The sequence below is a fragment of the Pipistrellus kuhlii genome, unplaced genomic scaffold, assembly GCF_014108245.1.
Source record: "Pipistrellus kuhlii isolate mPipKuh1 unplaced genomic scaffold, mPipKuh1.p scaffold_m20_p_13, whole genome shotgun sequence".
Classification (NCBI taxonomy): Eukaryota; Metazoa; Chordata; class Mammalia; order Chiroptera; family Vespertilionidae; genus Pipistrellus; species Pipistrellus kuhlii.
The window spans coordinates 38795372-38820953 of record NW_023425438.1 but is presented as its reverse complement, the minus strand read 5'-3'; the positions used below and the strand labels follow the sequence as shown (position 1 = coordinate 38820953).

The 25582-nt window shown below is 45.3% G+C and overlaps 2 protein-coding genes across 2 annotated transcripts in view; one reads left to right on the top strand and one right to left on the bottom strand.

Annotated features, from left to right (window-relative positions):
• SLC4A5 (solute carrier family 4 member 5) overlaps positions 1 to 9064 on the top strand; it is a 58585-nt gene extending 49521 nt beyond the window's left edge. Inside the window, exons 22-25 of the mRNA XM_036435760.2 lie at positions 789 to 962; positions 2557 to 2712; positions 5213 to 5280; positions 7150 to 9064. Coding sequence (XP_036291653.1) covers positions 789 to 962; positions 2557 to 2712; positions 5213 to 5280; positions 7150 to 7315 — 564 coding nt within the window. The 3' untranslated portion in view covers positions 7316 to 9064. The remainder of the gene's footprint in view (positions 1 to 788; positions 963 to 2556; positions 2713 to 5212; positions 5281 to 7149) is intronic.
• Positions 9065 to 9990: 926 nt separating this feature from the next.
• MTHFD2 (methylenetetrahydrofolate dehydrogenase (NADP+ dependent) 2, methenyltetrahydrofolate cyclohydrolase) lies at positions 9991 to 25305 on the bottom strand. The gene is made up of 8 exons (XM_036435769.2): positions 25150 to 25305; positions 18967 to 19151; positions 16969 to 17091; positions 15570 to 15722; positions 14871 to 14978; positions 13890 to 13982; positions 13373 to 13498; positions 9991 to 10926 (listed from the first exon to the last, which is right to left on the bottom strand). The coding sequence occupies exons 1-8, from the start codon at positions 25248 to 25250 to the stop codon at positions 10763 to 10765; spliced, it is 1053 nt and encodes a 350-aa protein (XP_036291662.1). The 5' UTR covers positions 25251 to 25305; the 3' UTR covers positions 9991 to 10762.
• Between the last annotated feature and the right edge of the window lie 277 nt (positions 25306 to 25582).

Sequence of the window (25582 nt, the reverse complement as noted above, 5' to 3'; positions counted from 1 at the left end):
CCGCGTCCGGGTCCGTGTCACCAAGACCCCAAGTGCTCGCTCTCCCAGCTCAATGAAATAATGATGGTAATAATAAGACTACCACTGACTATGTATGTGCCAAGTAAAACAACTATCCCAGGCACTTCATAGTGTTATATAATCAAATCTGTGTAAGGAGGCCCTCTGATACCAATTTTATAAATGAGGAAATAAGAGGCTCAGAATTCAAAACTCAGGTGAGGCTGACTCCAGTGAGCATTTCACTACACCTCTGACTTCTCTAGGCCAACTCACAGAACACTGTTTATATATATATATTTATTGATATTGATTTTAGAGAGGAGGGAAAGAGAGCTTGAAACATCAATGATGAGAATAATTGACCAGTTGCCTCCTGCTCGCCCCCTACTGGAGATGAGCCTGCAACCTGGGCATGTGCCCTGAGAATCAAACCCTGACCTCCTGATCCACAGGTCGTGCTCAACCACTGAGCCATACCGGCCGGGCTTGTTTTGTTCTTCATTTACCATGACAAACCAGGATGTCTTGAATTACTTCTGTTGCAATTAAGTTGCATTTTCTCTGACCGTGGCCAGTTCCAGGGCCCTGCCCTCCCCTGAGCTCTCGCTGAGTAAGATCTCGCTGTATGTCCTCCTAGACTTCGGTTCTCTCTCTGCGCATGCTTAACGCCTGACCGAGGGCTCCCTTCTCTGAGGCCCCCCACCCACTGCACACCGCTCCCCGCTCCCAGGCCCCCAGCTGGGCTCCTGTCCCCGCTGCTGGCTGAGCCTCTGCTCCCTCCCCAGTTCTGGGACCGCTGCAAGCTCTTCCTGATGCCGGCCAAGCACCAGCCGGACCACGCCTTCCTGCGGCACGTGCCCCTGCGCCGGATCCACCTCTTCACGCTGGTGCAGGTCCTCTGCCTGGCCGTGCTCTGGATCCTCAAGTCCACGGTGGCCGCCATCATCTTCCCGGTCATGGTAAGTGAGGCGGGCTGGCTTCCCGCCCGCTGGAGGTCCGCTCTGGCTTTCTCCGCCCTGATGGCCTGACTCCGGTCAGGCAGGCACAGCACAAGAGTGGAGCTGTGAATGCAGGCGGGTGGGGCGGGGCAGGTGGCGAGGAGGGCCGGGAAGGTGGCCTGTGCGGTGGACAGACGCTGCCGTGGCTCCCACCTCCGCTCAGCTCAGGTGAGAGTGCAAAAGCCACCCAGCCGCCCGGCTCTAGGGCAGGTGGCGAAGCTGGGCAAAGGTGACTGAGGTCCGCACTGCTGACATTCAAGCCAAGTGCAGAAGTGGATCTTGCTAAATAGAAACCCTTTGCCCTGGCCAGTTTGGCTCAGTGGATAGAGCTTTGGGCCTGTGGACCGAAGGGTCCCAGGATTGATTCTGGTCAAGGGCATGTGTCTCTGTGGCAGGATCCTCCCCAGCCCCGGCCTTGGCTGGCCTTGTGCAGGGAGCAACCAATCCATGTTTCTCTCACATGGATATTTCTCTCTGTCTTCCCCTCTCTTTTCTACTTTCCTGAAAACTCAATGGAAAGTTATCTTCAGGTCAGGAATAAGGAAGGAAGGAAGGAAGGAAGGAAGGAAGGAAGGAAGGAAGGAAGGAAGGAAGGAAGGAAAGAAGGAAAGAAGGAAGGAAAGGAGGCAACCTTGCATCATTCAGACTAACTGAATTTGAGAAGCTACCTGGGGGATGGGAAGAGCTAGAATCAGAGATGAAGAACTTCAAAGTCCAATGTCATTAACATCACGTTTGGGGAAAGGACATGAGAGTTCTGTGGCTGTTCTGGCAAATTTTATGTAAGTTTAAAAGTATTCCAGCCGAAACCGTTTGGCTCAGTGGATAGAGCATCGGCCTGGGGACTCAAGGGTCCCAGGTTCGATTCCGGTCAAGGGCATGTACCTTGGTTGCGAGCACATCCCCAGAGGGAAGTGTGCAGGAGGTGGCCAATTGATGATTCTCTCTCATCAATGTTTCTAAATCTCTATCCCTCTCTCTTCCTCTCTGTAAAATATCAATATATATGTATTAAAAAAGTATTCCAAAAGAAATTTTTAAAAAAGCCAAAATCATGTTGCCTTTGGCTCCTAGAGAAGCCCAGCACAGGGGAGTGGCCCCAGGCGCTGGTGGCCCCAAAGCCTGCAGGGCTGGAGCCGGGGCCAGAGAGGACAGGGGGGGGATGTGACATGTGCCCTCCTGGAGGGCTCTCTGTAGTGATTTTTGATCCAGGCTTCTCAATAGGGTCTCCCAGCACCCAACAGTGTGGGATCTGACGCAAGCTTAAGTCTGAGGACCACTGATTTAAAGGACAATTGTAGTTCTCTGACCATGGCTGCCACCTGGCTCCCCGCCTCAGCCATCGTGTGCTCTGTCCCTGAGGGTCACGGGTAGGCATCGCCACTGAGGAAAGCCAGTCAGGATCCAAGGCGGGCAGTTGGCGAATAACGGTTGTGGGAGCTTTGGGATGGCTCCAAAGACACTGACCAGATGTCCTTGAACATGGCTGCTGAGGGAGATCTGTGCCCAAGTGTGGGGACCTGAGCCTTCCATTTCCTCCCACCTCTCACTGCAGATCCTGGGCCTCATCATCGTCCGGAGGCTGCTGGACCTCGTCTTCTCCCAGCACGACCTGGCCTGGATCGACAACATCCTCCCAGAGAAGGAGAAGAAGGAGACAGATAAGAAGAAAAAGAGCAGGAAAGGGGTCCATGAGGACAGTGACAAGGAGGTGGGAGGATATGAGCCTGGGCCTAGCAGGGGGATGGAAGTGGGGCTGGACTGAGACCCTCCCTTCACATCAGCCAGGGCCAGGAATGGGGTGGCCTCTCAGGCAGCCTGCAGCAACCAGTCCAGGATGGGCCGAGGCTTCTGCTTATCTCGGTCTGGGTGCCGAGTGCTTGTCTGTTTTCTGACGATCATCAGGGTGGGCCAGAGTGAAGGAGCCCCCACCCAGGGAAACGTTGGTCATTATCAACAGCAGTGCAGTCCCCTAAAGGAACAGGCACAGAGGTGGTTAGGACTGGCCTCCAAAGAATGGAGCAGGTGGCGGGGCGGTTCTGACGGGAGCTCACCAGGAGACTGGACTCTGGGGCAGACAGGAGGGTGAGGACAAGGTCTGCTTAGTCCTGCCCCTAGGGTGTCAGGGCAGGAGGTGGGAAGAGGCACAGTCCTGAGAGGAGGGGCTACCTTTCCCAGATGCCCACACTCGGTTGCCCTGACCACCCCTCCTTTTTCCCATGTCTCCTCCCCATCCCACCCCCCAAACACTTAGGGAGTCAACAGACAAGAAGCCAGTCCAAAACTTATAGTAAGTCACAAATTGCTAGGCAGAGAGATTGTCTAGTTCAAGTGCTCACTACTAAAGGGAAGTGATTCACCCAAGATGGACAGAGCTAAATGCCTTAGAGAGAATTAAGACAATCACTCCTGACTTTGCATCTGGTCATCTCCAGTATACCTAGCTGCCCATGACCGCTCCCAATACCAGGTCTGCCCCCCCCCTTCTCCCAGTTTGACCTAAAACCACATCCCCGCATCATCCTTGAATTGTTCTAGCGATCTTGCCTTTTGCAGATCAAAACTCTTCTTAGTAAATCCTTGCTGACTGATTGGTGTTGATTCAACCATCTTCTGACGGAAGTGAGAGCCCCAAACTCCCTGGTCAGTACTATACTCTCCTAGGAAGGGAAGAGGCCCATTCATGTTTTTCTTTGATGGTTTAAACGATTTTCAAAGACAGGTTCTAAGAACAAAGAAACCAAGTCGAAGTGCCTTTTAGAGACAAATACTGTTCTTTCAGATTCACTCAATAAATACTTGAATGGCTACCATGTGCCCCGAACTATTCCAGGGTTGGGGAAAAATATCTCTGGTTACATGATATATCCAATGGAAAAGGGGGATTCAACTTACACAAATTCATTTTACACACAACTGAGGTTCACTCCCACGAGACTGGTCACCTGAACAGTTGAAACCGTTCTGAGTAATGTTCCCGGTAGTTTCATCCTGTCTAGGACAGCGGGCTAACCGTGGGATGCCTGTCGGCAGCAGCCCCTTTAGTCTGGAGGCAAGGATGGCACTGTGCACACTGTGGATGATGTATTTTCCATCTTGGCCAGAAAGGCAACGCTGTTGTATTGGTATTCATCAGCTTTTCCCACTGTTTCTCTCCAGCCCCAGTTCCCTCCTCCCTCCGTTATAAAGATCCCCATGGAAAGTGTCCAAATAGACCCCCAAAACGGTATCCACTGCATTGCCAGTAAGTAAAACGCATGGTGTTTCCTCCTTTCTATCCCTCCGCCTCAAGGAACGTCCATCTTGAATTCAGGGAATCCGGTGGTCTTAGATGCTAGAGGACCGCTGAGCTAGGCAGAACATGTTTCTTGGTGAAGGTTGAGATAACGGAGAGCTCAAATCCAATCTGAGTTGTCCTTTATTTTATGTATTTTTAATATATTTTTATTGATTTCAGAGAGGGAGATAGAATCATCAGAGAATCATTCAAATCAGTTATTGGCTGCCCCACATGGTGGGCGGGGGGGGGGGTGTGTAGAGATCGAGCCCACAACCCAGGCATATGTCCTGACTGGGAATCAAACGTGACCTCCTGGTTCCTAAGCTGATGCTCAACCAGTGAGCCATGCTGGCCCAGTGAGTTGTCCTTTAGTGAAATAGGTAGCATTGCACTCGGAGTGTAACTTGGTTCACAGTAGTTGGGCTTATTCTGTACATAGCAAACATCTTCTGCCCGCTGACAGGGAGGCTTCCTGGAAGGGAAGATCCTGGGGGATTCTGTTGCTGCCTTTACCCGCTCCTAGCCTCAGCTCCCTATTGGCAGACAGTCCTGTCATTGAGACAAGACAGCTTGAGATCACAACCTGGGTCCAGACCCTGTTGCTCCTAATATAGAGCTTGCCACTGACCCTGCCAGAGCTTCCCATCACACTCACCATCAGAGACTTCCTTTCCCCACTTCCCATCACCCTTTCTCGCTCTTCCCTGGTCCTCCCCATGCTCCCACCTCCTAACCCTGCTGAGCCTTCTAATGAAGGAACAACTAAACCACCCAGCCTAGCGAGGGCCCCGTAACCCTCTTGTGCAGTGTTGGCCCTGGGGCCAGAGAATAGAAAGGAGACGGAATGGGTAAGGGAAGCACTGGAAAAAGGATCTCCTCTAGTGGAGTCCTCAAATCTGCTCCGCCTCTGACATTTTACTTTTCCTGCCAGGGAAAAGATCTTCCAGTTGGAGTTACTCGTTCTGACTCTTCCTTCAGTGACTCAGAACTTGACCGAAGGTAACAGCCATGACGTGTCCTCCTTGGGTATTGGATAGGAAACTAAACAGTGGCCAGGAAGGTTGAGGGATTAGGAACTCCCAGCCTCGCCAGTGTCTCAGCAAAAGGCCTTTGTTTTGTGGTCTGCCGAGGAGAGAAAGGCTGACAGTCCGGATTAGTGGGTGTGCAATAACAAAATTGTACTCTAGACATAAAAACATGATTACAACACACAAAGGTATTCAATTTTAGGGGAGGAATTTATCATAAACCATTAGGGAAAGTGAAAATGAAAAGTAAATACTGAAAAACAGAAAACAACCTAAGAGGAAAACCAGATGTGGCTTAAGTACTGTATATTATGGAAAGCCAAGATAAGGCAACTCTAAGGTCCCAAGCATCAGGAACCCTAATACTCTGTGCAATCAAATGATAGCATGATTAGTTAGCAGTCAGGGGGGTATCAAGGAAAAAGAACTGAATATCAAAGATCAGGGGAGACAAGGACAGTCCAGAAAGCATTCAACACAAGGCAGTTCCTATCTGATCTAAATGAGAGCCGCCCATGGAGAAAGTGGGGCTCCTTGATGGCTGAAAACAAAGGAGGCTCAAAAATGGAAAAGAACAACTCAGAGGCAAACCAGTCTGTCTCAGTTAATACTAGGGAAGGCAGGGCCAGTCCTGCTTACACTGTGCCCCACACTGGACGGAAAGCCCTCAGTACTGGGTCACAGTGAAGGTGTCTGGAGGCAGATAACCCTCCACTTACACGGCACTCTCTCAAGGGTTTGAGGAAACACGTACCGGGTCTTCTGAGCTCGAAGTCAGAACTGCTATCACAGGCCCCGCTGAAAGGAATCTCGTCACCAGGACGAGCCTCCCTCGCAGCTGGCCGGGGCTGCTCCAGCCAGGAGTGTCACACGCCCCAGTATTCCCTGCCCGCCTTCTCACCCGCCTCCCCAGCAAGGCTCCTCTACCCTTTCCACTGACCTTCACAGAGAAATGTGTTAGAAGAGCAATCTGTCCGCCCTGACTTACGTTCCCTTTAAAATAGCCTACACTAAATTGAATTTCTGATTGCCCCAATTTCAGTCAGTGGAGAGGAAATTTGGACCAAGATAGGGCATTTCAAAAACGCTGTTAAATTATACAAAGCATGGGACAAATGTGGTAACTGGCAGCGGCACCTCCCAACTGCACCGGTGTTTTACCAAACCCGTGAAGGCGGAGACCACGGAGCAGCAGGAGAAAAAGTGGAGAAAAAGGCTCAGCAACATGAAATAATTTAACAAAGGTTAGCATCATAAGCTACCAAGCAGGAAGGCACGTGGACAGGGACGAACAGCACCCTGTGCCAATAATAATGGACAGCGGTGTAAGGATCGATCTGCCTTACCTGGAGCACCTGGGAATTAATACACAGGAGTCCACCAGCCACTAGAGTGAGGAAAAGGGGGAAAAGGGCATTTCAGGCATGAGAACAGACCAGAAATGCCATTTGAAAATGCACACGGAAGCACGCGCGCACACACACACACACACACACACAGGCCAAAGAACACAGTCAAACTGCAAGTGAACAGGAGGGTGAGCACAGGAGCCTGTGCGCCAAGGTGCTCAGTGCTACATCTTGAAGTAGAAAACCACGGAAAGATTAAAGTGGGGGACCACAGACAGGTTTGTGATCCAGACAGTTCGCTCTGGCAGCAATGTGAATAGGTTGAAACAGGGCAATAGCAGTGTCTGTAGCTGAAGGCCAAGCAGGTAGGATACCGCTAGTTGCTGTGATAAGATTTCATGAGACAGAACTACTTGTGTTAGAGCCCTGCTCCGGGGGATGGCACAAAAACACCAAACACTGGGTAAACCACGCTCCCTTTTCTCACTCAGCATCACCTTGCACTTCAAAATTTCCTGTCCTGCTTCACCTGCTTTCAGCTACTCTCAGAGGCCAGTGTTCATGGTGCCGCAGGTGAAGATAGAGATGGAGTCAGACTGTGACTTCACAGACATGGACATGTATGGAAGAGACGCTGTCGGCGAGACCTCCCTCTAGGAGGACACAGAGTCCCCAGAGGGGGACAGGGGGGGGGGGGCAGAGGGAGGGCATGGTTTAGTCTTTATCCTGAGGGCCTGGGCCACAACCCTGAACTTCTCAGAGCCCGTTTCCTTATTTACCCAACAGTCATTATTCCAGTTGATAAAAAACTGGGAATCGTCAATGAAAAGCACTACTTAGGTGCAAAATCTCCCCTTTCCTTTGTAGTTATGCAATAACTAAAGCAACATGTTATACGTTATTTTAAAATGCAAGTCAGCATAGAAATTATAACGTTTCTTTTGAAGAAAAAAAAAGGCTTACCTCCCAAAACTGTGGTTAAAGGTGCAACAGTCCATTTTTATTGAAAATAGGGTTTTTTGTTTTTTTTTAAGTGTCTAGATCTAGATGATTTTGAAAGAATTATTAAAATACCTGCTCTTCAGTAGAGCAAGGCTGAAAAATTCATCTTGTAATTTTTCACAATACAAGGAAACACTTCAAAGTCCTATCTTTCTACTCCATCTCGTTCCATTTGCTAAGGATCGTTCAAAAGGCCTGACCTCTCTGCATAACGGGCCTTGCTCCAGCACAGAAGTGTGACTGGGGCTTTCCCAGACCGAAAAGTCTGTTAATAAAAGAACCAACACACTGGAGAGCATAAATATTTTTAAAATAGAGTAAAACCTCAAACCACGTTAAATCAACAAAATGATCCTCTGAATTAACATCACTGGTTTTTCATGCCCAGAATCGAATGTCAGGACTCGTGGGTAGGTCCTTCCTGCAAGTTTTCAATGGCCCCATCCCAAAGTCAAACTCCCATTCACATCAACATTGCAGTTGGGCAGAGCTGATGTCAAATTTGGAAAGATTATAACTTTGTAATATGAGACTAATGCTTTCAAGGAATGATTGGAAGCAAGTTGGGTGGATTAAAACCCATCATTAATGAAGCAAATCCTTTCCTCAAGGAACAAGATCAGTCTTTATCTTTAATCCATGTTTAGCCAACACCAACCAAGTTTTCATTTAACAACTACTATGTGCCTAATAGCCACAATGCACCTGACTTAAAACAACTAGGATTTGAATCTTTGAGTAAATCACTTTGGTTACATTTATTCAAGGTGACAAATGCAGGTGCTCTTTCTTTATTCCTACTTTTTAGACAAATGACACTAGATTGTTAACAACTTGAGTCAACAGAACAGTTAAAGGTTTCTGTAATTCCTAAAGCCTCGTAGTGACTGGCCCACAGAAAGCTCTTACTTGTTTATTAAATTAAATCTCAGAGCTCCCTTCCAGGGGATACTGCCAAGAGGTAAAACTCTAAACCTGTTACTTCTATAGCAGCTGAATTACTTCGCTGCCCACTAATCTAGAAGCATCACCTGAGTTTAAGTATAAAGTCTTTATCTTCATCTGTACCTATCCTTGGGGAGCTAACAACCTACCCTTAACATCTCACTGTTAAAACTTGGCTGATTTTTAGTAGCACTTTGTCCAAATTGAATTGTAGAAATGTTATGGATTCAGGAGTAAATGTGCTGGATTAATCAAACAAACTGAAAAACCACAATGTTAATTTTTTTGTTCTGTAAATTGATCAGTGTAATTTTCACCTCATATGTCATTTATATTTTGTATATACACTAACATTTTAACATTTTAGCTTTGAACAGGGTGACATGTTACTTCTCCGTTCGGGTCAGTCCATTTTCCCGCTGTAACTGCAGTTCAATAAAATGTAATCCTGTCTGCTCACCTTCCTCCGTGTTTAATAATTTAGGTAAGTCAGCAGGCATGGTTTATGGACACCAGCTACTCTCACTTACAAAAAAAACATCTCTAACAAACTAGCATCTTCTTTCATCTCCAGAAAATCATCAAAAGAATCAAGGCAGCTGGCAGAGGAACAGGAGGGAATAGGTCAAATCCCCATTGTTCTCCCTTCTCCATCTGCCTCGAGCTGCCTGGAGCCACAGCTGCTTTTGCCTGCGAGAGAGCCAGAATTCCCAGTCCTGGTGGACCTATTCTAGCCACAAAACGTGCACCAATACCTTCCAATCTGTCATCAGTTACACATACACACACACACACACACACACACACACACACACACACATGATGAGCAAGAGAGGAGAAACTTGGGAAGCACATCAAGTTGTTTGTAAATGGAACAATGTGTAAAATGAATGCATGATTTAGAAAATACTCAGAACAACATTAACCACTTACGTGAATCTCACCGATTAAGATCCCGGCTCGGCATAACCTGTTGGAGGTTAAATGGACGAGGCAAGTCTCTCCACACTCTTTAAACCACTTTGTGTAAGGCACGGGAGTGAGTGTTACCACTTACAGAAATAGCTGGATCGATTATAGCCAATGAGGACACTGTGGTTAGGTCACAACTAAGACAATACAGTAGCAGTTAGATACAGTATTTCAGAAACTCATTTCATACTAGTCAGTGTTTTATTTTAAAAAAATAAAATAAAATAAAACAAAAAACTTAATCAGAAAGTCTGATTAAATTCAATATTAATTCAAGCTCTCAAAAACCTATCGGGGAAAGCCAATAGGTACATCAGAGAAAGCAGGCAGCAGGCTGGCAATTCTTTGGTGGAAAAGGCAATTGCATACTTATACAACCGCCCTCATGATGATCAAGCCAAGTTTTGTTATTCAAAAATAGGTTTCAAGATCTACTGAAGAAACCATACAGACCTCCCAAACAGTACAAAAAAATTAACAATTAAGGAAATAGGAAAAACCAAATATGACAATACATGTGAATTACTTATAAAATAAGCCTTGGACCCCAGAAAACCAAAAGGGGACCTCATGAATGGGACCACGCATAAAATAAAGGCTAATAGCACACAGACATTTTCCCAATGACTAATGTAGCTTTAAAGCGACAGGACACTATTAACGGGTAGCTTTTCTTCTGGTTATCAGTCAGTATAAAATTAGGGTACATTTTTTCTCCTCAAATTACTATCATTTCTTTTTTTGTACTGTTTCCCTAATTTTTTCTAGCAACATTTTTCCTTTGGTTTGACCAGTTGAGCTCAAAAGGTTTGGAACCTAAAGTGAGCATCAACCCTTATTGGAATAGCACTTGGGAAATGCAATCCTGGAGAAGGCAATCTGTAACTGAAGGTCTGACAGAGCAGAGCAGCCCTTCTCTATTGAGTGTCCACCCGCATGCCACCACCAGGCTAACGGCTCCTCTCCTGGCCCGATCACATGACCCAGCATGATAATGGCATGGTCCCTGGTGAGGTGCTGGGGAGAGCTATGTGCACAAGCACCCATACATGTGAGCTTTCAATAAATACAAAGCACTGTTTAAAACCCTGTCAGCAGAATAAATAAGAGATGCTGCATTCCTATTGGCCTGTTTTGCCTCTTGAGCTGGCGTGGAGCACTGTTCATGACCCGGAAGACACAGAGTTAATTAGTTGCCACTCCAAGCTCTTTAGACCTCAGTACCACCTGCTCTTCCAGCCTCAGCACCTTTTTGGCAGCGATAATGGTATTCTTCATTAGCATCGCCACTGTCATGGGACCAACGCCCCCAGGGACCGGAGTGATGTAACCGGCTTTTTTCCGGACTTCTGTGTAGAAGAAACAAGACAGCAGACTGCTTTAGTTATGACAAAGCACATGTGTGTATTTTAACATAACATGGGAAGCATTGGGGGGGAAAAAAGCAATAATATACATAAGCACCTTCATAAACCTCAAACTCGTATTAATCACATCTAATTACTCAAGAATAAAGGCTTTTGAACATACTAACAAAATAACATGTACATGCTAAGCAAAGTTGTTCAAGGAATATTTATAAATCTAAATCACCTATAATCTACCAGCCACACTTTCCTCCATAGCAAGTCTACTTAAAAAGAAACATCTCGCCGAAACCGTTTTGGCTCAATGGATAGAGCGTCGGCCTGCGGACTGGAAGGTCCTGGGTTCGATTCCGGTCAAAGGCATGTACCTTGGTTGCGGGCACATCCCCAGTGGGAGGTGTGCAGGAGGCAGTTAGTCGATGTTTCTCTACCATTGATATTTCTAACTCTCTATCCCTCTCTCTTCCTCTCTATAAAAAATCAATAAAATATATTAAAACAAAACAAAACAAAAAAACGAAACATCTCAGTAGATTGACTGTATGGGTGGTCTACTATAAGCATTACCTCAATTAATACCTGCCTACAACATTTTCTTTCTTTCTTTCTTTCTTTTTTTAAATAGATTTTTATTAATTTCAGAGAGGAGAGAGAAACATTTTTTTTTTTAAATATATATTTTTATTGATTTACAGAGAAGAAGGAAGAGGGATAGAGAGCTAGAAACGTCAATGAGAGAGAAACATCGACCAACTGCCTCCTGCACACTCCATGCCGGGGACGTGCCCGCAACCAAGGTACATGCCCTTGACCGGAATCCAACCTGGGACCTTTCAGTCCACAGACCGATGCTCTATCCACTGAGCCAAACTGGTTTTGGCAACATTTTCTTAATTTTATATGCTATATTTATTCATACTGCTTGCCCAAAATACCAAGCAGAGCAATTTTCTGGAAAGAAACAACATTTTTAAATCCAATCTTTTAAAATTGATTTTAGAGAGAGGAAGGGGGAGAGACAGAGAAACATTTATTTGCTGTTCCACTTATTTATGCATTCACTGGTTGCTTCTTGTATGTGCCCTGACCAGAGACTGAACCTGCAACTTTGGTGAATCGGGACTATGCTCTAACCCAGGAGTTAACTGGTGGTCCGTGAGGTCCGAAAGGTGGGCGACCACTGCTCTAACCAACTGGTGAGCACCTGGCCAGGTCTTTAACTCAATCTTAAAGAAAAAAACACTTGGTTACCTAGGCTTGGGTCTGACTGCTTTAATAGAAATATCAGCGTAAAATTCAGATAAACATAATGCCTTATGAACTGAAAGGAAACACCTACAGTACTAGGAAGTGCCAAATTTTCAAGAACATGGCTTTTTCCTGGACTGTTTTAACATTCCAGGGCTGGGATCTCCTCTTAAAATGAGAAATCTGTAACAGTTTTTAGGAGACTCAATGGTTTAGGGCAGTGGTCGGCAAACTCATTAGTAAACAGAGCCAAATATCAACAGTACAATGATTGAAATTTCTTGAGAGCCAAATTTTTTAAACTTAAACTTCTTCTAACACCAATTCTTCAAAATAGACTCGCTCAGGCCGTGGTATTTTTGTGGAAGAGCCTACTTTAATTAGGGGCCAGAAAGCCAAAGTTTGCTGCCCACAGGTTTAGGGAAATCACTTCATTAAATTTTCAGACTTGTTAAAAGTCTTAAAGATGGCCGAGATCAGTTTGGCTCAATGGATAGAGCGTCGGCTTGGGAACTGAAGGGTCCCGGGTTCGATTCCAGTCAAGGGCATGTACCTTGGTTGCGGGCATATCCCCAGTAAGGGGTGTGCAAGAGGCAGCTGATCGATGACTCTCTCTCATCGATGTTTCTAACTCTATCTCTCTCCCTCTCTGTACAAAATCGATAAAAATAAAAATAATTAAAATAAAGTCTTAAAGATGTTTTAATTATGAAATAACACTAAGGAAAAACAATTCCCTGAAAAGTTTATACCTGCTGTCCATAATGTTATGATATAAACAACTAAAATAATTCTAGAATGTCTATAACTTTTTTTTAATATATATTTTATTGATTTTTCTTACAGAGAGGAAGGGAGAGATAGAGAGCTAGAAACGTCGATGAGAGAGAGTCATCGACCAGCTGCCTCTTGCACACCCCCTACCCTGGATGTGCCCGCAACCGGAATCGAACCCGGGACCTTTCAGTCCGCAGACAGACGCTCTACTGCTGAGCCAAACTGGTTTTGGCTAGAATGTCTATAACTTTAAAAAACATCTCTTAATTCCTGATGAAAGCCTTTTAAATGGTATTACCAGAGTAACATGAGCTTAAAACTTATATGAAAATGATTAGTCCTAAAGGCCCACTAATGGTGGTAGTTATTGATTTTACATATTTTTTAAAATTATACTATTTACCTTCAAAATCCACATCTCCAACCAACTTGGGTTTAGCAGTGACGGGATCCTGAATTCTATTTATTCCCACGTCAATGACGGCTGCTCCTTCCTTGATCATATCTGCTGTGATCAAATTTGGAATGCCTGGGGAAATGGAAACAGGAATGATCGATCACCTTACTGAAACATCGGAAATCGCCTGTCAGATTCTTATCTAATTTCAATTTCAAGAGACCTGGAAGAACTAGTTAGCTTGTTTTATAAATACCTACAAGAACCATTCACCAAGGAAACGTTTAAACTTCCTGGAGTAAATAGAAATCCTCTGAGACTATAGAAATAACTTTCATCCCATCAAGTCCATGATGAAATGACAGAAACCACTATACCAAGCACAACTCTTTCCTCATCTTTGCAGGCGGCTCGTGGTGTCATCCTGGGGCACTAATGAAAGGAATGGCAGTGGAGCAGGCAAGTTCTAAGACAAGAGGTCCATCTGTGGATGTCCTTCCGTCCCCTTCCCTGGTGCTCTTACCTGCAGCAGAGATCACAATATCTGCAAGAATGGTATGTTTCTTCAGCTGCTCTTTGGGGGTGTATCTGTGAGATATTGTAACAGTGGCATCACCTATGAATTAAAAAGTAAATGTCTTGATTTCTGAATCAAAGCTGGGATTGGAGGAGGTGTCAACTAGGCAAACCATTGCAGATACTCAATGTCTGAGAAAATAATTGGCTTAATTCATGTGCCATATTTTCTGGACAGCCAATTGTCTTTTTTTTTTTTAATTAATACTCAACTTCTTGTGACTTTTACCAAATTGCCTCGTAATTCCAACTATCAAAGCCATAACTGAAAACTTTTATTTGCCTACAACCATGCTTATACTTATAATTTTTGAGGCTTATCCATTTCTGAACTAGTTCCATAATAAATGAATATAAATAAACTTTTAGGTGACAGTAAGTACAGCTTCTCCTACAAAGATTATACCCCAAACTAGAGGCCCGGTGCACGAAATTTGTGCACTGGCGGGGGGTGGGGGAGGGGTCCTTAGCCTGGCCTGCACCCTCTAGCAGTCTGGGACAGTGTGGGGGATGTCTGCCTGCCGGCTTAGGCCCGATCCCTTTGCTCCTTACCACTCACCTGCAGTGGAGGCAAGAGGTTCCTGCCACGGCTGCTGTGCTCACCAGCCATAAGCCTGGCTTCTAGCTGAGCAGCCACCCCCCCTGTAGGAGCACACTTACCACCAGGGGGCAGCTCTTACGTGGAGCTCTGTCCCCTGGTGGGTCAGAGTGCATCATAGCGATCGGTCGTTCCGCCAGTTGTTCCACTGTTCAGTCAATTTGCATATTAGGGTTTTATTATATAGGACATCTTTTAACAAAATTACAACAAATGCAAACAAATACAATGTTCCTTGGATGTTTAACGAAGCGAACACTTGGTCCCCAGGACAGCCTCTGAAGGTCTCCCAAAAGGGAGAAGACACTCTCCTGAAAGCGATTCGCTTACCTCCAGGGCGTTCGTGCGCCCCATCTGTGTGTAGCAACATTGCAATGGGCATCCCAACATTTTTGGACCTTCCAGCTACAACCACATTCTTCCCTAGGGTGGGAATACCTATTTAAAAACAAATATGGGATCAATGAGGGGAAAAGTGGGACATACGTAGTACTCTCAACAATAAAGAATTATTTTAAAAAATAATATATATTGAAAAGTAATGCCAGACTATCTTATGGCACCAAAGGAAAAGGCAGACGGCCTAGGACGTGACTTTCATTATAATAATGAATGAAGTCGCCAAGCTGATTGCCTCAGTCAATTGGCCCTATCACTTCAAGACTTAAAGACAACATCTTGTAAACTACACAATGTTACATACATGTGCACTATCACCACTACCAAAGCTTCCTTCTCTGAGGCTTCTGTCCGCAGAGAACTAAACAGCCGTAGGCACAGAGAATAGCATGGGGAAGGCCTGGGTGGGGTGGGGGTTGGGTGGAGGGGGTCAATAAGGGAAAAAATGGGAGACATCTCTTAATATTATCGACAATAACATTAAATTTAAAAAAGTAAACAGTCATAGGCAACTGCTAGAAAGGCTCTGGGGAGTAAGACTAGAGGTCACGGGTAGGAGTTTTCACTCTTTTACTATTTGCAAGTACTACTTTCATAATACTAACAGATACAATTGTGGGACAGACCTACCAGTTCGCTTAATTATTTCCCACACGCCCCACGGGGTAGCCGGTAACATGGAATACTGGTCCAAACACAGTCGCCCCACATTAATCACATGGAAGCCGTCGACATCCTTGTCTGGAGAAACAGCGTTGCAGATCTTCCTCTCATCGATGTGCTCTGAAAGAGAGACCGGACCAGTGGCCTATCACTGTTGCATAGTTACTCCTGCTTGACCCTAGCCTATCTGGTTTGTTCTACAACTTGCCTCTACGTGCCTCAATGATTTACTTCTTCCGTCCACTCAGAAGGAACACATCAAGGCCAAATGCCAGTATCAAAGCCAATGGCCTCTTGTATGACTGCTTCCCTGCCCTGTTCCTGGTACCAAGATCTCAATGTCAAATCAGGGAGTAATTGCTATTCTGATGTGGGAGAGGAAAATTTATCTTTCTATATTCTTCTGGCTGGACTAATAACCAAATGAACATAAGATAGATTAACAGGAGAAAATGTCCAAACTTATTATGTATGTCCAAACTTATTATGTATATTCCAGGATTCCATAAGAGCAAGACACTGGCCCTGGCTGGGAGCTCAGTTGGTTAGTGTCCTCCCAACCCACCAAGATTGCAAGTTCAATCCCTGGTCAGGGCACACACAGGAGTCAACCAATGAATGCATAACCAAGTGGAACAATGGATCAATGTTTCCTCTCTCTACCTATCTCTCTGATGAAAGAAAAATAATGAGACCCAGAACAGATTAGGGAGTTGAGGCTTATTTGCTATTGTGAGCTAAGGAGAAAGGAGGTTGTGGTTGGGAACTGGAAGGTAACTCACGTGGAGATGGAAAAACAAACGTTTGGTGAATAAATGTTTGTTGGACCATCTTTAACAATGGGACTGAGAGAAGACTTTGATTAAAGGGGCTTGCTAACCTTCTCTCTGCTTATCACACCAGGTTCATATCTCTGATGCTATCTCCCTGCCTGGAGCAGGACCGCTATCTAAAAGATGACCCCCTAATTTTACAGTTAAAACAGGTTTAGGCCTATATTCGCTGTATAAGACTACCCCCCACTTGAAAGAAAAGACTTACTTTGCCGTCAAGATCTGCAGGTAATTTTTGTGCAATTTTGGTCTTTTGCCCCCAATTTTCGGTTGACTTTATTTCCGTTTCAAAAGTCGTCTTATATACCAGAAAATACGGGTAAAATAATCAATAACCCCAAAGCTGTATTTTAGGGTGGCAAACTCTGTTTCCCCTCATTGAGTAAGTCTGCCCCATACCTAATAAAAAATGCACTTTCTGAACTTTACCTCTCCTTTGAGTCGGATTCACACTAGGGGCCAGCAGCAGTATAAAGTAACCAGGCCTCTCTACTCCTTAGAAACCCTTTTAAATGGTAGAGCCCAAAACTCACCAGGGAGCGGCAGCTGAACCAGGAGGCCATCGACGTTATCATCATTATTTAGTTTATTGATTAAGTTCAACAGTTCTTCCTCTGAAATTGAAGCGGGCTTCAAAATTGTCTCACTGGTGATTCCTATAAGAAAATTTCAAAGTTAAAAAATATTGAGGCATGCCCTAGCCAGTTTGGCTCAGTGGATAGAGCGCCAGCCTGTGGACTGAAGTGACCCGGGTTTGATTCTTGGTCAGGGCACAAGCCTGGGTTGCAGGCTTGGTCTCCAGTAGGGGGGCATGCAGGAGGCAGCTGATCAATGATTCTCTCTCATTATTGATGTTTCTATTTCTCTCCCTCTCCCTTCCTCTCTGAAGTCAATAAAAATATATTAGAATATATATGTATTGAGGCATTTAATGAGTAATGCAATGTTGCCTGCCACAGCTTCTGCATTGAGGTTTTTATTATCATATCCACCTGGTAGCCGAAAAGCATGAATCAGCTCAAAACGAACCTGAACCAGTAACGTCACAAATATATATACTACAGAATGCTAGCTTGATGTTTCTGTCTATTATTTATGTAATCCTCATTAACCTCATTTTGTGGACAGGAGACAGGCACAGCGAAACTGAAACAAGCCAGCTAGTAGTGAAACCAATCTTCCAGTTTCAAAGTCCCCGTTCCCCCTGCAGCATGGCACCTCCCAATGTCTTAGGAAAACACAACTTGCTATTTTCTAGAGGATCTAAGGGTTTTCCAATGAGAAGGGCAGGAATCCTCACTCTTCAGGAATAAAGAATAGAGTTTACCAAAACCGGTTTGGCTCAATGGATAGAGCGTCGGCCTGCGGACTGAAAGGTCCCGGTTCGATTCCGGTCAAGGGTATGTACCTTGGTTGCGGGCACATCCCCAGTAGGGTGTGTGCAAGAGGCAGCTGATCAGTGTTTCTAACTCTCTATCCCTCTCTTCCTCTCTGTAAAAAAATCAATAAAATATATTTAAAAAAAAAAAAAAAAAAGAATAGTTTACCAACTGAAAAGAAGAGTTTACCAATTGAAAAAAGTATATACCAAGTAAAGTCCAGTAACACTGCCCAGTCACGTCAATCCTTTCACAGCCCTTCAGAAGGACAGACAGGGCACCTGCTCAGATTACTGACCCACAGACAAGCCCACCCACCTCTGGTCTACCCCACACAAATCTCCGCTACAGCGAAACCTACACCACAAATCTCCCACCGCCCGCCCAGACCCACGCCTTCGGCATTCAAAACTTCAACCTCTTCTAAATGGCAAGGTTCAACTGGCTTTGGAACCACCGGTGAAGAAATCGAAAGGTATTTCCCAGAAGTCAGTTATTCATTTCGTTCAACTCTATGCTGTGGCCTAGGCTACCTGAGGTCTCCTCAATCTGCCCCACCCCCAGCTACTGCCTTAAAAGGCAAGTGCTCAAACACCTCAGGCAGATACCTATCATTGCTCAAGAAAAGGAGAAGTGCTCAAGGCCACCGGTCCAATGTTAAAACCAGAGGCAAAGATAAACCAAATCATATTTCTTTTGTCATAGTCTATAAGCTTCCCTAATAGATACACCCTGTTTCTGACGAAGATTTGTCAATTATTCAATCATATTAGCTTCTTCTGCTTGGGTCTCTAGTCAGAAAAAAAAAAGAGTAATAAATGACATGGGGTTTGCCACGGGGGAAGCCTCACTCTAAAAGCAGAAGCCTCGCCAAAACCGGTTTGGCTCAATGGATAGAGCGTCAGCCTGCGGACTGAAAGGTCCCAGGTTCGATTCCGGTCAAGGGCATGTACCTTGGCTGTGGGCACATCCCCAGTAGGGGGTGTGCAAGAGGCAGCTGATCAATGTTTCTCTCTTATCAATGTTTCTAATTCTCTATCCCTCTCCCTTCCTCTCTGTAAAAATAATCAATAAAATATATATTTAAAAAAAAAATAAAATAAAAGCAGAAGCCTCACTCTAAAGTGACCGGGATCCGAGAGGGACACCTACCCACGTCGGCAGCAGCCTTGGCTTTGTTGAGGACGTAGGAGTGACTTGCAGGATTCTCGCCGACCAGAACCACGCTCAGGTAGGGCCGCCTGTTGCCGGCTGCCACCCACTCCTCCACCTCCTGCCGCACTTCCTGCTTGATCTGCTGGGCGAGCTTCTTTCCAGAAATGACAACAGCTTCATTTCTGCAGGAGGCAACAGTCACAAAACCAAATGCTAGCTTGAGTGTTTGTAAAAAGTGAAGATCAGACTACAAAAAAGCGTATGAAATACCCCCATTTTGAGGGAGAGGAGGGGGAATTGGAGGAAAGTTGTCAAAAGACACAAATTCCCAGTTAAAGATAACTAAGTACAAGGAATGTGATGCACAACATGATGCCTATAGTTAACACTGCCACATGATACAGAGGAAAGGTAGCTGTTAAGAGAGTAGACTAAGAGTTCTCAGCACAAGGAGAAAAAAATTTTTTTTTGTTGTGTCTGCATGAAATGATTTGAATGTTAACTAAACCTATTTGGTAATCATTTCATAATATAGACAAAGCAAACCATCATGTTGTATACCTTAAACTTATACAGTGGTATATGTCGATTTCTCAATAATCGTAGGGGGGGAAATACCCAAAACCTAAAGTTTAAATTAAAATACATGGTGCCTAACCTGAGGATCACGTGCAATCTGAAGAGCAAGCTCCAAGTGGGAAATCTGTATTCAGCTACATAGAAAGTTGACTGATACAGTTAGTCAGAGGGTTTAAGTGAATGACAGCTGGTACTTGGCAAAGTGGGGTCTGTCTCAGTCCTGAGTGTGGGCTTTTATTTTATTTTTTATTAAATTATTTTCGTACATATACCCTTGCCCCCCCCTCCCGTACATACCCTCCCTCCCCAGAATTTTGTGTCCATTGGTTGTTGTACTTATATGCATGTATACAAGACCTTCGGTTGATCTCTTATCTCCTCCAGATCTCCCCAACCTCCCCGCTGTAATTTAACAGTCTGCTTGTTGCTTTACTGTCTCTATATCTATCTTTTGGTTCTTCAGTTTATAATGTTCTTTATCATCCATAAATAAGTAAGGTCATGTGGTGTCTCTCTTTCATTGACTGGCTTGTTGCCTGAGTGTGGGCTTTTAATGTCACAGCCTCTCCTGCACATTCACAAATTGATAGGCTAAATAAACAGATAAATAAAATCATTGTTTTATTTTACCCCCTCTCCACTGTGAGGTTAAACAGTTCTTCCTATGTGCTGATTTATCTTTTGTAGTTTGTGCTTCGCCCGTTTTGTTAGCATCCAGTCACAGGACAGAGGGAAGAGTAGTGGTGTTGGAGGGAAAACTGCTGGTTGGGGTGGGGCAGTGAGAAAACTAGGACGGGAAGGGACCTCGTCACCAAAACCGTGTCCAGATCTTGGAAAGGCTGTCTCTTCCCAACAAGAACTGGGAGCTGGTCAGACAGTTCTTCCTGCATTCCAATGTGGAAGGCTCCTGTATCCTTATTTCCACACAAATCCTTACAGCAAAGTTCCCATTACGTAAAGTAGGATAAGCATCTGCTCCTTAAGCACAAAGCTGTCACTGAAAACAAGTCTTTCCCTTTAGATGTGTCCTCCAGGTCATGAGGAATGCTCTAACCTCAAGACCAATGAAACACAACTGTTTGAAACATTAAAACAATCTTATTTCCCCTTTTGGCACTTAAAAAAAATATATATTATTATTTTATTTATTTTTTTTATTTCAGGAAGGAAGGGAGAGGGAGAGAAAGAGATAGAAACATCAATGATGAGAGAGAATCATCGATTAGCTGCTCCCTGCATGCCCCACACTGAAGGCTGAGCACACAACCTAGGCCTGTGCCCTCACTGGGAATTGAATAATAACCTCCTGGTTTACAGGTTGACACTCAAGCACTGAGCCATGCCAGCCAGGCTCATCACACATATTTAATTCTCAAGGACAACATCAAGGTACTGGATGGTTTGTATGGTCAGATATGATTAACTCTCAAGGCCTACTAATTAAAATAGAATTTTAAAATAGTTTTTTTTAAAAAACATTTTTATTGATTTCAGAGAGGGAGAGAGAGCGATAGAAACATCAAAGATGAGAGAAAATCATTGATCATCTACCTCCTGCAAACACTCTATTGGAGATGGAGCCCGCAACCCAGACATGTGCCCTTGACCGGAAATGAACCTGGGACCCTTCAGTTGGTAAGCAAAACCATCTATCCATTGAGCAAAACTAGCTAGGGCAAATTTTAAAGTTTTAACAGTCTTTAAGCCTTTATTGTCTTTTTATTTGCATTATGATTAAGTACTTTACATCTCAATGTCTTAGATACAAAACAGTAATTTTATTATTTTATTTTTTTAAATAAATTTTATTGATTTTTTATAGAGAGGAAGAGAGAGGAATAGAGAGTTAGAAACATCGATGAGAGAGAATCATCAACCAGCTGCCTCTTTTCAGCCCGCGGGCCGATGCTCTACCACTGAGCCAAACGGTTTCGGCCAAAACAGTAATTTTATATCTAAACCTTATATTAGTCTGTATTTGCATCTTGTGAGGTTTTAAGAGGATATCAAAATATAGCACATCAAATACTTTTTTTTACAACCAAATACTTTTACCCAGATTATATCTAATAGTACTAGCACAGCACAAATTAATATCATTTCACATAGATCCATGGTACATTAAGGAATTGAAAACATGTTAATATTTACAAATCCAGTTCAGAATTAGCTGAAGTTGAAGGGGTCTTCATTAAATGGGCTTTGCTACCCTAGCTGATTTGGCCCAGTGGATAGAGCGTCAGCCTGAGGACTGAATCCATAGTTGGGGCTGTGCAGGAGGCAGCTGATCAATGATTCTCTCTCATCACTGGTGTTTCTATCTCTCTCTTTCTCTCGGAAATCAATAAAAATATATGAAGAAGAAATAAAGGACTTGGATGATACAAGTACCCCTGGCAACATGCCTGATCTGTATTAGTACCAGGAATACCCCACCTCCACCAGGTCAGAAAAGCATTTTGCAATCTTAGGACACTATAGAGTGAAAAACTACGGAGGGCTTAGGACACTCATTTATATTGAATGAAATAACATATAAACTTCCAGGCGTATATATATTCAATAAAAATTAATTTCTTATTCTCTTCTATTGTTTAGATTTATATTCACACATACATACATATGTAACCTTAATATGCAATAGATATATTTATCTACTTATATACTCATAAGGATATATCTATACTAATAGAGGAATATGCAAATTGTCCAGGATGCCATCACAGTAATGACCGAACAGCAGCGTGGGGGGACAAGGCTGGCAGGGGGTTCTTGAGGGACGACCAAATGAATGAACAGCAGGCTGCATGGGGTGACAAGGCTGGCAGGTAGGTGAGCAGTTAGAAGCCTGCAGTCTCAGATTGTGAGAGGGATGTCTGACTGCCCCCAAGGGGTCCCAGATTGGAGAGGATGCAGGCTGGGCTGATGGGACACTCCCCCCGCCCCTCCCCCCCGCCCGCCCCAGTGCACAAATTTCATGCACAAGGCCTCAAAAAAAAAAAAAAAAAAAAAAAAAATATATATATATATATATATATATATATATATATATATACACACACACACACACACACACACACACACACACCTCCATCCACATATAAGTATTCCATGAGAAGGACTTAGCTTGCAATTCATTAAAAAATTCCTTTGAAAGCAATAAACTTAGAATATAACAGAACATCTGGGCTAAGAATGATACACTGAAGTTAAGGACACAAAACCGGTTTGGCTCAGTGGATAGAGCGTCGGCCTGCGGACTGAAAGTTCCCGGATTCAATTCCGGACAGGGGCATGTACCTTGGTTGCGGACACATCCCCGGTGGGGGTGGTGCAGGAGGCAGCTGATTAATGATTCTTTCTCATCAATGTTTCTAACTCTCTGTCCCTCTCTCTTTCTCTCTGTAAAAAATCAATAAAATATACTTTTAAAAAAAGACAAAACTATCAAAGAATAACAAGAACCAAAACAGAAAAGCCACACTGCTTTTTCTCATACAGTAACCGTTCAGCCCTCCTCTGCATGCCACAGCTCAGCAAAGTGCGGAACAGCCCGAAGCAAGTGAGTCATTACCTAACTTCCCATCATCTTTTTTGCCAAAGGGCAGATACCTCAAAATAAACAAATAGACTCAGTTCCATGGGAAACCAAAAATACATTAACTATAGTAGCTAATACCTATTTTGCAATTAGTGCTTTCAGGATGTGTTTAGGAAACTTTCCGTTAAAATTAAGAATTAGAAAGAAGTCACGAGGATTATTCAAAATCAAAACTAAAATTCTAGTCAGTAGCACCTCCACTCTCCTCCTAATCCAATTAACACCAGGTGCATTTTTTCAATCCACGATCAGATTATTTTAGAAAGAATTCTTGTTATCCACAAATGGGACCAGAAACGAATGAAGACAGACACAAAGTGGGATGGAACTAATATCTATTCGACACTAGGTATTTTGCTAAGACTTTTGCATTCATTACTCTGTTACCTTGGGGCTGTTATAATAACCCTGTTATGCAGAAGGGGAAACTGAAGACAGTAGATACAAGTTACAAATGCAAACCTCTGCCTCCAAAACTACAGTTCTCTCCCTCTCTCACCGAGTTTATGTTCGTGAAACTCTCAGACCAACCCCCTAAAAAAAAGAAATAAAGGTAGCCTCTTTAGAAATAATAATAATAATAATAAAGTTTTTGAAAGTCCTACATGCCAGCAGTAAAGCAATACAACGAGACCATGAATACCAAACTGAATATTGCCCTCAGAGATGTGGAAGTTTACTTGTTCATTCAAAAAGTAAGGAAAAGGAGGGTATTTGTTGCTGGAGCAACCAAACTGGTCCAGTTCTGTAGGCAATAAACTAGAGGACAGTTATAAATCTCTACTTAGTCATAAAAGCCACGGCCCAAGTGACCAAACTCGGGAAGGGAGGAAGGAGGAGGAGAACGGACTGTAACAGAGATACTGGAGAGGCAGGTCAGGGTCAGACCAAAAAAAGCCTTTAAAAAAAAGGAAGAAAAGCCTTGAGTGTCCCCGCCCAAGCCCATGTCTTCTTTCAGGAGCGCATGAATCCGCATTCTGTGTTTCTACAGCTCCCTGGTGATGGCTCTAATAACATTTTTACACTAAGAGGAGAGGACACACGTGTGTCCTGCCCCTGGACAGGGGAGTTCCAATAAGGAGCAGTGTTCATCACCTCTGAATTCGCACAGGGAGCACAGCACCGCGCCTGCAGGAGAGTAAGGGCTGCTCTTACAAGGCTTAGGTCGCTGGCAATGCTGAGACTCCAAAGATGGAAAAGCGCACAGATTTTTAGGGAAAGAAATCACAGCTACCCCAAAGGCTCTGCAATCTAGGTTTAAGATGGAGAGTGTGAGGTCCGGGGAAAACCAACAAACCCACCCGGGGGGAAAAAAACACAAACTATTACCTCCCAATGGAAACGCAGAGCTCCCCTCCTCCTTCCTGGCATTTATCAAATGACACTGCCTGGCATTGACCAGCTCGTGGACCGGCTGCAGCCAGGTGATCTCAGCGTGTATTCCCCCGGGAGGGAAAAGGCCACCCCCACCCCCAGGAGCCGTGGGAAGTGGGGTACCCCGGAGCGGGGCGGGTACCCCGGAGCGGGGCGGGTACCCCGGAGCCGGGTGGCTCGGGGATTTCATCAGACTGCACCGCCCGTCGCCGCCGCTAGGGCCCCGGGGAAGGACTGCCGCCGAAGCTGCTCACCCTGAACCCTTCCCAGGGCGCCAAAGCGCCTCCTCTGCTTCCCCCAAGACCAAGACGGACCTTGGCATCACCAGGGCAGCCCAGAGGTCTCGCCCGGTCACCCCTGCTCCGCCCCGGGGACCCCGTCCCGCCAGAGGACTGGCCCCGGGAAAGATCGACGCCCCGAGCCTGCGGGGAGACAGACTCCCTCCGAAAGGCTGGCATGGCCACATTGGCCTCAGCCCCGGGCGGGCACCCCGGTCTCAGGCTGCAGTCGCGCTCGGCTGCCACGTCGACCCGCCGGTGCGCTCAGCGGACAAGCCGCCCCGGACGCAGATGCTCAGGAAGTCAGTCCCTCGGAGCCCGGGCGGGACGTGCTCCCTGCTCTCTTACCGAACAGCCGAGAGATGGAGCGGACGGTGGCGGAAGCAGCAGTTCCGTGCGGGCCGGAGCAGCCGGGTGGCCAAGGCGCACACGCGGGATGAGGCGGCCATGCCCCCGCGCCGCGTCGGAGCCCGAAGCGAAGCGCGCGCTCAGGCAGCGCTGTTATACCGCGGGCGCGTGCCGGGCCCCGCCCCCCGCCGGCGCCCATTGGTCCCTGTCCGGGAAAGCCTTGCTTGTGATTGGAGCAAGGAGGGCACGGAGCGAGGCCCTAGAAGGCTCGGGGCCTCGGGACCACGCGGTGATTGGCTGAGGAAGGCAAGCCCTTGCCAGGCGCGGCTAGCTGGTCTCCCAACCCAACCAACCTGAGCATTTATTGGTTCATTCGTTGCTGGGACTAATAAGTACCTGAGCGCCTACTGTCCGCCTGTTACCTTAAAGAGTG